This window comes from Zonotrichia leucophrys, unplaced genomic scaffold (assembly GCF_028769735.1).
Source record: "Zonotrichia leucophrys gambelii isolate GWCS_2022_RI unplaced genomic scaffold, RI_Zleu_2.0 Scaffold_383_49456, whole genome shotgun sequence".
NCBI classification, from domain to species: Eukaryota; Metazoa; Chordata; class Aves; order Passeriformes; family Passerellidae; genus Zonotrichia; species Zonotrichia leucophrys.
The window spans coordinates 3,056-15,713 of NW_026992588.1; the positions used below are offsets into that span (position 1 = coordinate 3,056).

At 58.1% G+C, this 12,658-nt stretch overlaps 1 protein-coding gene across 1 annotated transcript in view; it reads left to right on the forward strand.

The window, feature by feature from the left end:
• The first annotated feature begins 1,238 nt into the window (after window positions 1-1,238).
• Window positions 1,239-12,658, forward strand: part of LOC135441630 (filamin-A-like) — a 30,488-nt gene continuing 19,068 nt past the window's right edge. Inside the window, 4 exon segments of the mRNA XM_064701186.1 lie at window positions 1,239-1,257; window positions 3,485-3,874; window positions 4,059-4,116; window positions 8,680-9,068. Coding sequence (XP_064557256.1) covers window positions 1,239-1,257; window positions 3,485-3,874; window positions 4,059-4,116; window positions 8,680-9,068 — 856 coding nt within the window.

Consider the following 12,658-nt stretch of genomic DNA (forward strand, 5'->3'; position numbering starts at 1 on the left):
GGGTGTGTGTGTGACACACCTGAGACACACCTGTGTGTGTGTGACACACCTGGGACACACCTGGGACCCCTGTGACACACCTGAGTGTGAGTGTGACACACCTGGGACACACCTGAGTGTGTGTGTGACACACCTGAGTGTGAGTGTGACACACCTGGGACACATCTGGGACCCCTGTGACACACTGAGTGTTGTGTGACACACCTGGGACACACCTGGGACACACCTGGGACACACCTGAGTGTGTGTGTGACACACCTGAGTGTGTGTGACACACCTGGGACACACCTGAGTGTGTGTGTGACACACCTGAGTGTGTGTGTGACACACCTGGGACCCCTGAGTGTGAGTGTGACACACCTGGGACACACCTGAGTGTGTGTGACACACCTGGGACACACCTGAGTGTGAGTGTGACACACCTGGGTGTATGTGTGACACACCTGGGACACTCCCGTGACCCCTCCGTGTGAGTGTGACATCATGACACGCCTGTGACGCACCTGTGAGCTTGTGTGTGACACACCTGTGTGTGACACCTGTGTGTGTGTGACGCACCAGGGACACCTGGATGAGTGTGGCACCCGTCCCTGACTGTGTCACCTGTGTCCCCAGGTGTCACACCTGGCCCTGGGTGTGTCCCACCCATCCCTGTCCCCCCAGCCCAGGTGTGTCACACCTTTGGTCCAGGTGTCACACCTGGCCCTGGGTGTGTCACAGGTGTCCCCAAGTGTGTCACACCCGTCCCTGTCCCCCCAGCCCAGGTGTGTCACACCTTTGGTCCAAGGTGGCTGTCCCAGGTGTCACACCTGTCCCCAAGTGTGTCCCAGGTGTCCCTGAGTGTGTCCCACCTGTCCTGAGTGGGTGACACCCTGTCCTGTTGTGTCACACCTGTCCCCAGGTGTGTCCCAGGTGTCCCTGACAGTGTCACACCTGTCCCTGACAGTGTCCCACCCGTCCCTGTCCCACCTGTCCCCAGGTGTGTCCCACCTGTCCTTGGGTGTGTCCCTGACAGTGTCACACCTGTCCCTGTCCCACCTGTCCCCAGGTGTGTCCCAGGTGTCCCTGTCCGTGTCCCACCTGACCTGGCTGTGTCCACCCTCCGTGTCCCACCTGTCCCCAGTGTGTCCCACCCGTCCCTGTCCCACCTGTCCCCAGGTGTGTCCCACCTGTCCCCGGGTGTGTCCCAGGTGTCCCTGTCCGTGTCCCACCTGTCCCTGACAGTGTCACACCCGTCCATGTCCCACCTGTCCCCAGGTGTGTCCCACCTGTCCCTGGGTGTGTCCAGGTGTCCCTGGCTGTGTCACACCCGTCCCTGTCCCACCTGTCCCCAGGTGTCCCCCCTGCTCACCTGAGCCTCTCTCTGTTCTGCCGTTTGTGGGGGCGGGGACACAGCCGGGGGCGTGGCCTTGGGGGCGTGGCCTTGGATCCACCCAGAGTGGGCGTGGCCAAAGAGGTGGGACGGGTCTGGGTGTGTCCCATTGGTGGGCGTGGCCCTGACCCCACCCAAGAGGTGACCCAGGTGTGACCCTGAGGGTGACCCAGGTGTGGGCGTGGTTAACGGGGCGTGGCCCCGGTGTGGGCGTGGCCAGTGGGCGTGGCCCGGCACACCGGTAGGTTCATTAATAGTCATCAGCAGTGTAATTAAAATTTTGTTAATGAATGCCTCGTTAATGACTCTCCATTGATGAGACCCCGTTAATTTAACCCCTAATTAACCCCCTGTTAATGAACCCCCACAATGAGCCCCGTTAATGAGCTCCCCAGTAATTAACTTCATAATGAACCCTTGTTAATGAGCCACCAGTAATTAACCCAATAAGGAGCCCCCGTTAATGAGCCCCCATTAATTAACCTGATAAGGAACCCCTATTAATGAGCTCCCCAGTAATTAACCCCATAATGAACCCTGTGTAAATAAACCTCCATTAATGAACCCCCAGTAATTAACCTGATAAGGAACTCCTGTTAATGAGCCCCCAGTAATGAGTTCCACAGTAATTAACCCCATAATGAACCCCCATTAATGAACTTCCCAGTAATTAACCTGATAAGGAACCCCCTTTAATGAGCCCCCAGTAATGAGCTCCCCAGTAATTAACCCCATAATGAACCCCCATTAATGAACTTCCCAGTAATTAACCCAATAAGGAACCCCCAGTAATGAGCTCCCCATTAATGAACCCGCATTAATTGCCACTAATTAACCCCAGAACTCCCCCTGTTAATTAACCCCCATTAATGAACTCCCCAGTAATTAACCCCACAACTCCCCTCTGCAATGACTTTTTCCTTAATTAACCCCAAATTAGCCCCGGAACCCCCCCAGGGCCCCTTTCCCTCATTAACCCCTGGTGTGCCGCGATAACGACCCTGTCCTTAATTAGCCCGGTAATTAACGCCGCAATTAGCGCCGCCATTTCCCCCCGCCCTTATCGGGGCCGCGCGGGGCTTCCTGAGGGGGGAGGGGCGGGGGGGGAGGGAAACCGAACCCCAGAGAGACCCCAGACCCTATTGGGACCCCACAGAGACCCCAGGGAGACCCCAGACCCTATTGGGACCCCACAGAGACCCCATGGAGACCCCAGACCCTATTGGGACCCCACAGAGACCCCATAGAGACCCCATGGAGACCCCAGACCCTATTGGGACCCCATAGAGACCTGACAGACACCCTGCAGGGACCCCAGACCCTATAGAGACCCCAAACCCTACAGAGACCCCACAGAGACCCCAGGGAGACCCCAGACCCTATTGGGACCCCACAGAGACCCCATAGAGACCCCAAAACTTATAGGGACCCCCATAGAGACCCCAGACCCTACAGAGGCCCCAGAGAGACCCCAGACCCATCAGACCCCAAACCCTATAGGACCCCAAAGAGACCCCAAATCCAGAGACCCCAGACCCCACAGAGACCTGACAGACACCCTGTAGGGACCCCAGACCCTATAGAGACCCCAAGAGATTCCTACAGAGACCCCAACCCCCACAGAGACCCCAGAGAGACCCCAGACCCCACAGACACCCCAAACCCTACAGGGACCCCAAACAGACCCCAGACCCAATAGAGGCCCCACAGAGCCGCCATCCCACCCTTTGGGGTCCCCCTCCGACCCCAAAGTGCCCCCCATAACCCTCCCCCCATGGCCCAGACCCACCCACCACCCCATGAGGGGGGGTCCCCCCAGACCCCTCCTTTATGGGGTCCCCATAAATTCCCCCCCCTTCCCTTTATGGGGTCCCCAATTCCTCCCCCCCCACGCAGCCCCTCCCCAGAGCCCCCCCCCAGTTACCCCCATGGGGGTCCCCGGACCCCTCCCCACCCCCTGAGCCCCCCAAATCCCCCCCCCCGAATCTGCCCCTCCCCCTTTCTGGGGTCCCCAAATCCCCCCTGGACCCCCCCAAATCCCCCCCCGGTCCCTCCCGCCCCCCCCCCGTTCCCCCCCCGGGGCGGGGCTCGCTCCTCTCGTTACCAATTAAGGCTCCGCGCGCGCCGCGCGAGCCCCCGGTACCGGCACCGCCACCGCGCGGGGCCCCCGAGCCCAGCCCGGCACCAGCCCCGGGACCGGCAACAGCCCCGGGACCACCGGGATCCCCGAACCCACCCCCGGCACCACCGAGCCCAGCCCCGGGACCACCGGGATCCCCGAACCCACCCCCGGCACCACCGAGCCCAGCCCGGACCAACAGCCCCGAACCCCACCCCCCGGGACCACCGAACCCATCCCCGGTACCCGCACCGGGACCGGCAACAACCCCCGGACCACTCAACCCACCCCGGGACCACCGGACCGCAACACCGCCCGCGGACACACGGGACCAGACCCCGACCCAGCCCGGGAGCACCGGGAGCACCAGGACCGAGCAGCAGGTGAGGACCCCCCAGCACCGCCCTCCCCCGGACCCCCGGGACCGACCCCAGGTTGGGACCCCAACCCCCGGGTACCCTCAGAACCCCCGAGAACCCCCCAGGGACCCCCGGGACCACCGAGACCCCCCAGGGACCGACGCCCGGGGGGCCCCGGGACCCCCTAAACCCCCCCAGGGACCCCCAGAACCCCTGAGACCCCCCAGGGACCGACCCCCGGTGCCGCCCCCGGGCAAGATTGCGGGGTTTGGGGAGGTTTTGGCTGGAGCACCCCAAGTTTGGGGCTCCCCCAGGAATGGGGCTGGGGGACCCCCCCTAAGGGGTGACCCCGATTTTGGGGTTTTGAGAAGCGCTTGAGAAACCCCTGGGTTTTTAGGGAACCCCTGAAATGGGGCTGGGGACCCCCAAATGGGGCTGGGGGATCCCCCTAAGGGATGACTCCGATTTTGGGGGACCCCCTTGAAAGACTCCTGAGTGGGGCTGGGGAACCCCCTGTGCTGGGAGAAAAGGGAACCCCGATTTTGGGGGACCCCCCCCTTGAGAGACCCCAGGGGGGCGTTGGGAGGGGATCCCTCAAAATGGGGCTGGGGGACCCCAAATGGGGCTGGGGGACCCCTCTGAACGGGACCCTCCTCCCTTTTTTGGGGGGGTTTGAGGAGCCCAGGCTGGCCAGGCCCCCTTTTTGGGGTCGGGGGCCCTTCTGGGGGAGCCTGGGACCCCCGGAATGGGGAGAGGACCCCGCCCCCCCCCCCCAAATTTGGGACCAACTGGGGGGGGGCAGAGCAGGGGTGTCCCCAAATTGGGGCACCCTGGAGGCCACCAAAGTTCGGGGGTGCCCCAAAAGGGGGGGCCTGGGGAGGGTCTCTCATTTTGGGGGTGCCCCGATGGGGATGCTCAGGGGGTTCCTCATTATTGGGGTCCCTCATTATTGGGGGGTCCCCCCTCACTCCAGGGATTTCCCCATTATGGGCTCCCTTCATTTTGGGGGTCCCTCTATGGGATCCCCTCCTTGTGGGTCTCCCTCATTAATGGGATCCCTCATTTTGAGGGTCCCCCAATTATTGGGGTTCCCCATTATAGGATGGCCCATTCCAGATCTCCATGACTGCGGCACCCCGTTATTACGACCTCCCATTATCAGCACCCCCTGTTTTGGGGCTCCCCATTTTTGCTCCCCCGTTATTAGCATCCCATATTATCAGCATGCTCCATTTTGGCAGCTCCTGTTTTGGGGTCCCCCATTATTAGGATCTCCTGTTTTGGGGTCCCCCATTATTAGGATCCCTCATTATTAGGATCTCCTGTTTTGGGGTCCCCCATTATTAGGATCCCTCATTATTAGGATCTCCTGTTTTGGGGTTCCCCATTATTAGGATCCCTCATTATTAGGATCTCCTGTTTTGGGGTCCCCCATTATTAGCACTCCCATATTATCAAATGTTTCCATCCCATTTTCTTGACACCTCCAGTTTTAGGGGTTCCCCATTATTAGGATCCCTCATTATTAGGATCTCCCATTTTGGGCTCCCCCCATTATTAGGATCTCCTGTTTTGGGGTCCCCCATTATTAGGATCTCCCTGTTTTGGGGTCCCCATTATTGACCCCCGTTATTAACACTGATCCCCACGTTATCAGGGTCCTCCATTTGGGTCCCCATTATTAGGGACCCCCGTTATTAATTCCCCTTATCCCATCCCCATTTTTAGATCCTCCATTATGGATCCCCATTATTAGGATCCCCTGTTATTAAGTTCCCCATTATCGCGCCACCCCATTTTATAGGATCTCCATTTTGGGATCCCCCCTTATTAGATCCCCCTGATTATTTAACACATACCCCGTGTATATTCGCTGCCTCACCCGTTATCAGATCTCCGTTATCAGGATCTCTTGTTTTGGGCTCCCCCCTATCTCTAAGGCCCCCTTTTCCCTTATTTCATCATATTAGGATCCTCGTGTATATCCCCATTATGCCTCACCCGTTATTAGGTCCTCTGTTATTAGCGCTCCCAGTTATTAGGATCCCCGTTATCTGGATCTCCTAAGGGCTCCCCCTTTTGCTCCGTTATTGCGCCCCCATTATTAGGATCCCCTGTCACGTGGAATCCCCATTATTAGCTCCCCATTATTAGGATCTCCCGTTATTAGGATTCCCTTATTAGGATCCCCCTTTTGGGTCCCCCATTACCTGCCCTCCGTTATTAGGCTCCCCCGTTATTAGATCCCCGTTATCCGACTCCCGTTATGGCCCCCATTATCAGGATCTCCCGTTATTAGATCCCGTTATCACTCCCCTTTTGGATCTCCCGTTATTAGAATCCCCATTATCAGGTCCCCATATCTGGCTCCCCCTTATCCGGACTCCCCATTATTATGTTCCCCGTTATAGCTCCCCAATTATCAGGATCTCCCTTATACATCCATTATCAGCTCCCTCATCATTATCCCCCCTTTATTAAGACTCCATTCAGTCTCCCCCCTAATCCCCTCTCCTCCATTATCCGGATCCCCACTATTAGGATCTCCCATTATTAGGTCCCCGTTATCAGCCTCCCCCATTATTTAGGATCTCCCCGTTATTAAATCCTCCCATTATTAGGCTCCCCGTTATTAGGATTCCCCATTATTAGGATTTCCCTTTTTCGTCCCCCCATTACCATGCTCATCCGTTATTCAGGCTCCCCTGTTATATAGAATCCTCCGTTATCCGGATCCCCGTTATTAGGCTCCCCCATTATTAGGCTCCCCCGTTATTAGGCTCCCCCATTATTAGGATCTCCCGTTATTAGAATCCTCCGTTATCGGGCTCCCCCATTATCAGGATCTCCCCATTATTTGCGACTCCCATTTCGCTCTCCCCTCCCTCTCTCCCCTCCCTCCGTTATCCGGATCCCCCATTATCAGGCTCCCTCATTATTAGGATCCCCCATTATTAACACTCCCCATTATCATATTCACCCATTATTAGGCTCCCCCGTTATTAGGATTCCCCATTATTAGGATCTCCCTTTTTGGGGTCCCCCATTACCATGCTCATCCGTTATTAGGCTCCCCTGTTATTAGAATCCTCCGTTATCCGGATCTCCCATTATTGGGCTCCCCCATTATTAGGGTTCCCCGTTATGGTCCCCTTATTAGGATCTCCCGTTATTGATCCTCCGTTATCAGACCTCACTCCCCATTATCAGGATCCTCCCCATTATTCGACTCCCCATTTCGTCTCCCCCTCCCCTCTCTCCCCTCCCTCCGTTATCCGGATCCCCCATTATTAGGCTCCCCCATTATTAGGATCTCCCATTATTAGGATTCCCCATTATTGCGCTCACCCATTATTAGGGTCTCCCGTTATTAGGATCCCCCATTACTGTGCTTCCCCGCTATTAGGCTCCCTGTTATTAACACTCTCCGTTATTAGAATCCTCCCTTATCCGGATCTCCCGTTATTAGGGTTCCCCGTTATTAGGCTCCCCAATTATTAGGATCTCCCGTTATTAGAATCCTCCATTATCAGGATCTCCCATTATCAGGATCTCGCCGTTATTAGAATCCTCCGTTATCCAGATCTCCCGTTATTAGATTCCCCGTTATTAAGGCTCCCCGTTATCAGGCTCCCCCATTCAGGATCTCCCCGTTATCACTCCCCCATTCGTCTCCCCCTAAACCCCTCTCTCTCCCTCCCTCCGTTATCCGGATCCCCCATTATTAGGCTCTCCCGTTATTAGGCTCCCCATTTAATTTCCCGTATTGAGTCCCGTTATCAGGATCTCCCGTTATAGATTCCCGTATCAGCTCCCCCGTTATCAACCTCCCCCATTTCAGTCTCCCCCGCTAATCCCCCTCTCCTCCCCTCCCCTCCTTATCCGGACCCCCCATTATTAGGCTCTCCCGGTTTTGGGGTCCCATTATCATCCCCGTTATCCGATCTCCCGTTATCAGTCTCCGTATCATCTCGCCGTTATCGCGCTCCCCGTTATCAGCCTCCCCCATCTCGTCTCCCCCGCTAATCCCTCTCTCCCCTCCCTCCCTTATCCGGATCCCCCATTATTAGGGCTCCCCGTTATCAGGCTCCCCAATATCAGGATCTCGCCGTTATTAGAATCCTCCGTTATCCGGACCCCCCATTATTAGGCTCTCCCGGTTTTGGGGTCCCCGTTATCCCGATCCCCCGTTATCAGGCTCCCCGATTATCAGAATCTCGCCGTTATCGCGCTCCCCGTTATCAGCCTCCCCCATTTCAGTCTCCCCCGCTAATCCCCCTCTCTCCCCTCCCTCCGTTATCCGGATCCCCCATTATTAGAATCTCCCATTATTAGGGTTCACCGTTATTAGGCTCCCCAATTATTAGGATCTCCCCGTTATTAGAATCCTCCGTTATCCGGATCTCCCGTTATTAGGATTCCCCGTTATTAGGCTCCCCCCGTTATCAGCCTCCCCCATTCCGTCTCCCCCGCTAATCCCTCTCTCCCTCCCTCCGTTATCCGGATCTCCCGTTATTAGGTTCCCCGTTATTGGGTCCCCAATTATAGGACCCCGTTATTAGAATCCTCCATTATCAGAATCCTCCGTTATCGGATCGCCCGTTTCAGAATCCTCCGTTATCCGATCCCCCTTAATAGCCTCTCCCGTTTTGGTCCCCCGTTATCCGGATCCCCCGTTACTCCCGTTGTCCCCGTTATCCGGATCTCCCGTTATCAGAATCCCGCCGTTATCGCGCTCCCCGTTATCAGCCTCCCCCATTCCGCTCTCCCCCGCTAATCCCCCTCTCTCCCCTCCTCTCTCCCCTCCCACTGCCGCTCCCTCCCCGCAGCTCCCGCCCCCGGCCCCGCACCATGAGCGCGGCCGCGCCGGGCGGGCGGGGCCGCTCGGAGGCGGCGGCGGCGGCGGCGGCAGCGGAGCCCGCCGAGATGCCGGCCACCGAGAAGGACCTGGCCGAGGACGCGCCCTGGAAGCGCATCCAGCAGAACACCTTCACCCGCTGGTGCAACGAGCACCTCAAATGCGTCCAGAAGCGCGTGGGCAACCTGCAGACCGACCTGGGCGACGGGCTGCGCCTGATCGCGCTGCTCGAGGTGCTCAGCCAGAAGCAGATGGGCCGCAAGTACAACGCGCGCCCCACCTTCCGCCAGATGCAGCTGGAGAACGTCTCGGTGGCCCTGGAGTTCCTGGAGAGGGAGAACATCAAGCTGGTGTCCATCGGTGAGGGGCTGGGGGGGGGCCGGAGGGGATGGGGAGGGGGCCGGAGGGGATGGGGAGGGGGCGAGAGAGGCGGCCCGGAAAGTTTGGGGGAGCTGGGAGTGAAGGAGGAGTTGGAATTTTGGGGTAAAAAATGAGATTTAAGTGGTTTGTTTGGGTGGAAACGTCTCAAAAGGGTTAGAAATTGGGGAGGGGCCGGAGGGGCGGCCCGGAAAGTTTGGGGGAAGTGGGAGTGAAGGAGGAGTTTGAATTTTGGGGTAAAAAATGAGATTTAAGTGGTTTGTTTGGGTGGAAACGTCTCAAAAGGAGCTCAGAAATTGGGGGGGGGCCGGAGGGGTGGCCCACGGGGTGGGGAAGGGCTGGGAGTTATGGAGGAGTTGGAATTTTGGGGTAAAAAATGAGATTTAAGTGGTTTGTTTGGGTGGAAACGTCTCAAAAGGGGCTCAGAAATTGGGGAGGGGGCCGGAGGGGCGGCCCGGAAAGTTTGTGGGAGCTGGGAGTGAAGGAGGAGTTGGAATTTTGGGGTAAAAAAATGAGATTTGAGTGATTTATTTGGGTGGAAACGTCCCAGAAGAAGCTCAGAAATTGAGGAGGGGGCGACCACGACCCCCTGGAAAAGTTTGGGGGAGCTGGGAGTTATGGAGGAGTTGGAATTTTGGGGTGAAAAAAGGAGATTTTGAGTTGTTCGTTTGAGGAGAAAACGTCTCGAAAGGAGCTCAGAAATTGGGGAGGGGGCGACCACGACCCCCTGGAAAAGTTTGGGGGGCGTGGGAGTTGGAATTTTGGGGGAAAAAAAATGAGATTTAAGTGGTTTATTTGATGAGGAAAGGGTCGAAAAGTGGCTCAGAAATTGAGGAGGGGGCGTGAGACCACCCCCCAAAAAAAGCTTCGGGGGTGGGAGTGACGGAGGAGTTGGAATTTTTGGGGGAAAAAATGGAGATTCGAGTGGTTTGTGTAGGTGAAAATGAGGTGAAAAGCCCTGAAAATGGGCCCGGAAATTGGGGAGGGGGCGTGCGACCACCCCCCAAAAAACTCCGGGGAGTTCGGGGCGGGATGAAGGGAAATGGGAATTGTGGAGAAAATCGGAGTTTTGGGGAAAAAATGGTGAAAAATGGGGAATTTTCGGAGATCGGAGGGTGAAAAATGGTGAATTCTGCTCAAAATGGTGAATTCTGCCCAAAATTGGGGAGGGGGCTCCTGCAGGACCCCCGGAAATGGGGGAGGGGGGGACTGGGAGACCCCAGACCCCCAAAATGGGGAGGGGTCTCTGAGGAAGGGAAACTCGAATTGGTTTTAATGAGGAGGGGGCGGGACCCCGACCCTGAAAGGCCCCGGAAATTGGGGAGGGGTCGTGGACGAGCCCAAAAATTTGTGGGAGGGGGGGTCCGCTGGGAGACCCCAAAATTGGGGAGGGGTCTCCAAGAGGGGGAGAATCCAACTGGTCCCGATTGGGGAGACCCCCCCCAAAAACGACCCCGAAATTGTGGGGAGGGGTCCCAGAATTGGGGAGGGGGTCCTGGAGAGGCCGAACCCCCCCCGATAATTTAGGGGGGCGCAGAGACCCCTCCCCAAATAACCCCGGGGTGATACGGGGGGTCCTGAGACCCCTCCCCTTTATGGGACCCCCCCCCCCCCCGGAATAATTTGGGGACCCCCTCCCCATGTTTAGGGCGGGGCTTTGGAGACCCCTCCCCCCCAAAATCCCACCCTTGGGGGGGCTCCGTTTGAGCCCCCCCCCAAATTTGGGACACGCCCCTCATTTAGACCCCCCCCAAATTTGTGCCCCCTCCCCAATTTGGGACCCCAAAATTAAGGGAGGGGTCCTGGAGACCCCTCCCCACACAGGGGGCTCCCCCTTTTCGCAAGGCCCTGTTTGGGACCCCCTCCTCAATTTGCGACCCCTCCCTCAATTTAGGACCCCCCCTCAATTTGAGACACCCCCCCCCCTATTTAAGCCCCCCCCCTCAATTTTGGATCCCCCCCCCCAATTTGGGACAACCCCAAAATTAAAGGGGGGCGGGGGGGTCCGGTCCGGGCAGGAATTTGGGGAGGGGGCGCCGCTTTCGGGGCTCGGGGGGGTCCCGGAGGTTTTTTTGGGGGGGGGTCCCGGGGGGGTGGGGCAGGGGGCGTGGCCTCAGCCGTGGCCGAGCCCTTATAAGGCCAAAAAATGCTGGAGCGGGGGGGGAGGGGCCGCGGCCCATCCCCCACCCGGCCCCGCCCCTCCCCCTCCCCCCCAAAATCCGCCCCCAACCCCCCCCCCCGGGCGGGGGCGGGGCCAGGACGGGGCCCCTCCCCCCAAAAACCCGCGCGAGGGGGGCGGGGAACGGGGGAGACCCCGAGGGGGATTTGGGGACACCCGGGAGGGGCAAAAGCACCGAAAGGGACCCAAAAACCCCAAAAGAGACCCCAAAAACACCGAAAGGGACCCAAAAATGGGCACGGGAGAGAGACATGGCCCCGAGACCCCAAAAAACCCAAAAGGGCCCCAAAAACACCGAAAGGGACCCAAAAATGGGCACGGGAGAGGGGCACGGCCCCGAGACCCCAAAAAACCCAAAAGGGCCCCAAAAACACCGAAAGGGACCCAAAAATGGGCACGGGAGCGGGGCACGGCCCCGAGACCCCAAAAAACCCAAAAGGGACCCCAAAAATGGGAACGGGAACCGGGGACACCCCAAAAACACCAAAAAGGACCCAAAAACGGGAACGGGGACTGGGGACATCCCGGACACCCCAAAAACCCCAAAACGGACCCCAAAAATGGGAACGGGATTTGAGGACATCCCCGAAACCCCAAAAGGGACCCCAAAAACGGGGACGGGAACTGGGGACACTCCGGACACCCCAAAAATCCTAAAAGGGACCCAAAAGGGACCCCAAAAGCAGGATCAGGGGTGGGACACAGTTCAGGGACCCCAAAAACCCCAAAAGGGACCCCAAAACCTGTAACGGGAACTGGGGACACTCCGGACACCCCCAAAAATCCTAAAAGGGATTTGGGGACTGCTCAGAGACCCCAAAAGGGACCCCAAAATTGGGATGAGGGACAGGACATGGCTGAGACACCAAAAACCCCAAAGGGACCCCAAAAGGGACCCCAAAAGGGCCCCAAAGCAGGGGCGGGGGCTGGGAACCGGCCCTGACACCCCGAAACCCCAAAAGGGATTTGGGGCCACGCCCGGACACCCCAAAAAACCGCACGGGGTGGGGGGGGTGGGGCCACAGCCCAAAACCCCAAACCAGGAACAGGAACTGGTACCCAAAAACGCGGCTGGGGTGTGGAGACACACCCAGGACACCCCAAAACCGCTAAAGGGGTGTGGGGACACACCCGGCACCCCAAAACCGCTAAAGGGGTGTGGGGACACACCCAGGACACCCCAAAAAGTGTTAGTGGGGTCTTGGGGACACACCGGCACCCCAAAACCGCTAAAGGGGACTTGGGGACACACCCGGCACCCCAAAAAGTGTTAGTGGGAACTTGGGGACACACCCGGTACCCCAAAACCGCTAAAGGGGTGTGGGGACACACCCGGCACCCCAAAAACGCTGCTGGGGTGTGGGGACACACCCAGGACCCCAAAAAGTGTCAG